This window comes from Nicotiana tomentosiformis, chromosome 4 (assembly GCF_000390325.3).
Source record: "Nicotiana tomentosiformis chromosome 4, ASM39032v3, whole genome shotgun sequence".
In the NCBI taxonomy this organism is placed as follows: Eukaryota; Viridiplantae; Streptophyta; class Magnoliopsida; order Solanales; family Solanaceae; genus Nicotiana; species Nicotiana tomentosiformis.
This window is the reverse complement of record NC_090815.1, coordinates 26,322,853-26,325,255: the sequence shown is the minus strand read 5'-3', so window position 1 is coordinate 26,325,255 and position 2,403 is coordinate 26,322,853. Positions and strand designations below refer to the sequence as shown.

Genomic DNA, 2,403 nt, shown 5'->3' with positions numbered 1-2,403 from the left:
CACTTGGTGGGCCTTATGGAGAGTGTGGCCTAGACCTATGCGTTTTCTGTGGCACCAGCTGTCTCTCAGGCTAAGGAGGATCACAAACTCCCGCTACTCACACTCCAAAGGAGGTGACTCCCCTATATCAGACTGTAGCAACCCAGCCAGTTGGGGTAGTTCAGCCGGTTGTTGCGGCACAGGTCAGGGAGAGGCCTGCTATGTCTTTTGAGACCTTGATGAGATTGGATAAGTTTACCAAGCTCTTTCACGTCCATTTCAGCAGTGCACCTTCTGAGGACCCAAAGGATTATTTAGATCGTTGCCACAAGGTGTTGTACAACATGGGTATTATTGAAACCAATGGGGTCGTCTTTGCAGTGTTCAGAATTATTGGTTTTACCAAGAGATGGTGGAGAGATTATGTTTGACTAGACCAGTCGGTTCGCCTTCACATACCTAGTATCATATCTCACAGCTATTTCTGGAGATGCTCATTCCTTTCACTCGGAGAGAGGAATATCGCAGGCAGTTTGAGCGCCTTCAGCAGGGTGTCATGACTATCACACAGTATGAGACTCAATTTGTGGACCTAGCTCGCAATGCCATTGTCTTGCTCCCTACTGAGAGGGAGAGAGTGAGGAGATTCATTGAGGGGCTTACTTTCAATATCAGGCTACAGATGGCTAGCGAGGCTGGAGTTGATATTTCTTTACATAGGGTCGTAGATATTGCTAGACATATCGAGATGGTTCGTGGTCAGGAGAGGGGACCGGTGTTTGATAAGAGGCCTCGTCATTGCAGTGGGTTCAGTGGTGCCTCATTTGGAGGTAGGGGTGCTTTTGCTAGGCCATCTCAGTCAGCGCTTCAGGCATCCTACATTGCTTTGAGTAGTCATGGCCATTATGTATCTCATCCTAGGTAGCCAGCCTATAGTGCACCATCAACTCATAATAGTGCGCCTCCAATCTAGAGCTACCACCATGGTTATCCAGGTCGTTCAGGTCAATTTCAGCTTCAGCAGCCACAACAGCCGGATGGGTGTTTTTAGTGTAGAGGTACATGTCACATTAGGAGGTATTGTCCTAGATTGTTGAGCGGCATGCCACAATAGAGTTCTCATGCCATGGTTCCGGCACCGGTTGCTTCACCTTCTGCTCAGCTAGCTAGAGGTGGAGCTCAGGTCATTAGAGGTGGAGGTCAGGCCGTTAGAGGTGGAGGCCAGCAAACTAGACACCGTCCGAGAGGTGGAGGTCGGGGTGGTGGGGCCAGTCTTGTTTTTATGCATTCCTAGCTAGATATGAGGCCGAGTCATCTGACGTGATTATCACAAGTATTGTTCGCTATTCTAGTGCGGAGGTTCTTTCCAAGAATTCGGTACCAATTGTGCGTGAGTTTCCAAAGGTGTTTCCTGCAGATCTGCCAGGATGCCGCCCGACAGAGATATTGACATCTCTATTGATTTGGCTCGGGGCACTCAACCCATTTCTATTCCACCATAGCGTATGTCCCCTCATGAGTTGAAGGAACTGAAGGAGCAGTTGCAAGATTTACTCGACAAGGGATTCCTTAGACCTAGTGTCTCGCCTTGAGGTACGCTCGTGTTGTTCGTGAAGAAGAAAGATGGTTCGATGTGGATGTGTATAGACTATCATCAGTTGAACAAATTCACTATCAAAAATAAGTATCTGTTGCCGAGGATTGATGACTTATTTGATCTGTTTTAGGATGCCAAAGTGTTTTCGAAGATTGATTTGAGGTTTGGCTTGTTACACCCCATGTTTTCGTACGTGAATGTACATCGTAAGTCAATTGATGTAAGCTAAGAAATGAGATCATCTTTGAAAGTACATAAAGTAAGTTAATCATGTTAACTTGGAGGTTACACATATTTAATATCATGAACTGCAAGTACCAAGAGGGTTGGAAGGCTTAGAAGCTAAACGAATTGAAGAAACTAAGTTTCGCTGAAAGTCGACAAGTTAGGAATCTTATAACATATACTTTTGGGGTGAGACTAGGGTGCTCAAAATGATAAGGAGTCAAGCGAGTTGTGAAACAAAAGTTGGCAAAGATCATCACAAGTTACATTCATAAATATGCTAAAACTTAGGTAAAATGTAGCTGAGCATTTCTCCCAATGTACTTGGAATTACAGGATGATCTACCTTCCAAATTGAATATCTACGAGTCTAGTTTCTAAATTATTAAACCATTTGTAAATATGGCATTGGAGTAGAAAGCTATTTGCGTTTTCGCGAGACTGCGCAGACTGGTAGGTGACAAGTAGGTGCATCACCTACTTGCCAAAAGGAGAGGCCTCAATTTAAAGCTCCTAAAGTCGGCGAAGAGGTGAGTTTTAAGGTCTTATTAACTCAATTATTTCACTAATCTTTCAGACCAAGAAAAACAGATTGAACCCCT

At 44.7% G+C, this 2,403-nt stretch overlaps 1 protein-coding gene across 1 annotated transcript; it reads left to right on the top strand.

The window, feature by feature from the left end:
• Positions 1–469: 469 nt before the first annotated feature.
• LOC138909397 (uncharacterized) lies at positions 470–904 on the top strand. Its single transcript, XM_070200596.1, has one exon. It carries the CDS (start codon positions 470–472, stop codon positions 902–904), a length of 435 nt encoding a protein of 144 aa, XP_070056697.1.
• Positions 905–2,403: the final 1,499 nt, after the last annotated feature.

Excerpts from the sequence above, each read along its gene's own strand:
- LOC138909397 (XM_070200596.1), top strand. The coding sequence starts at position 470 with ATGCTCATTCCTTTCACTCGGAGAGAGGAATATCGCAGGCAGTTTGAG.